Source organism: Propithecus coquereli, unplaced genomic scaffold (assembly GCF_000956105.1).
Source record: "Propithecus coquereli isolate 6110/MARCELLA unplaced genomic scaffold, Pcoq_1.0 Scaffold596, whole genome shotgun sequence".
NCBI classification, from domain to species: Eukaryota; Metazoa; Chordata; class Mammalia; order Primates; family Indriidae; genus Propithecus; species Propithecus coquereli.
Genome location: NW_012151907.1, coordinates 127,699 through 128,383, shown reverse-complemented (window position 1 = coordinate 128,383; position 685 = coordinate 127,699). Strand labels below are relative to the sequence as shown.

Sequence of the window (685 nt, the reverse complement as noted above, 5' to 3'; positions counted from 1 at the left end):
GACGAGCAGGCGGACAAGCACCAGATCCACGACGCGGACGTTCGGCACACGTGGAAGAGCAACTGGTACCCGCGGGGCGGGGCTTTGGGAGCTGCGCAGGTGCGAGTGTGGGCTGGTCGCGGTGACAAAGGGTGGCGGCAACGGGGACAGCAGACACGCCCGTGAGGCCTCAGTAGCCTCCTTGGGGCAAAGGGGCTGCCTGTGCACCTGCGTCGGGGCTTGCATCCCACCTGCCAAGGGACGCTCCGCGGGTGCCCGTGTCCGGCGGGGCAGGGCAGCCCAGCTCCGGCTGCGTGGCGGGGAAGTGTCCTGGTCCTCTGTCTTCGTCCACTTTGGACGTCAGAGCCAGGAGGGTGGCGAGGCCGCCGGCCAGCCCTTGCGCTGCGCCGCTCGGAAGGGGAACCGAGGCGGGCGGGGCGGCCGCTCGCCCGTTCCGCTGACCGCGTGCCGGGGCCCGCCCACAGCCTGCCCCTGCGCTTCTGGGTGAACGTGATCAAGAACCCGCAGTTCGTGTTCGACATCCACAAGAGCAGCATCACGGACGCCTGCCTGTCGGTGGTGGCGCAGACGTTCATGGACTCCTGCTCCACGTCCGAGCACAAGCTGGGCAAGGACTCGCCGTCCAACAAGCTGCTCTACGCCAAGGACATCCCCAACTACAAGAGCTGGGTGGAGAGGTGGGCGG

The 685-nt window shown here is 68.6% G+C and overlaps 1 protein-coding gene across 1 annotated transcript in view; it reads left to right on the top strand.

Moving 5' to 3' along the window:
- LOC105822096 (plexin-A1-like) overlaps nucleotides 1-685 on the top strand; it is a 53,255-nt gene that overhangs the window by 34,549 nt on the left and 18,021 nt on the right. The window contains exons 21-22 of the mRNA XM_012659035.1: nucleotides 7-65; nucleotides 465-677. Coding sequence (XP_012514489.1) covers nucleotides 7-65; nucleotides 465-677 — 272 coding nt within the window. The remainder of the gene's footprint in view (nucleotides 1-6; nucleotides 66-464; nucleotides 678-685) is intronic.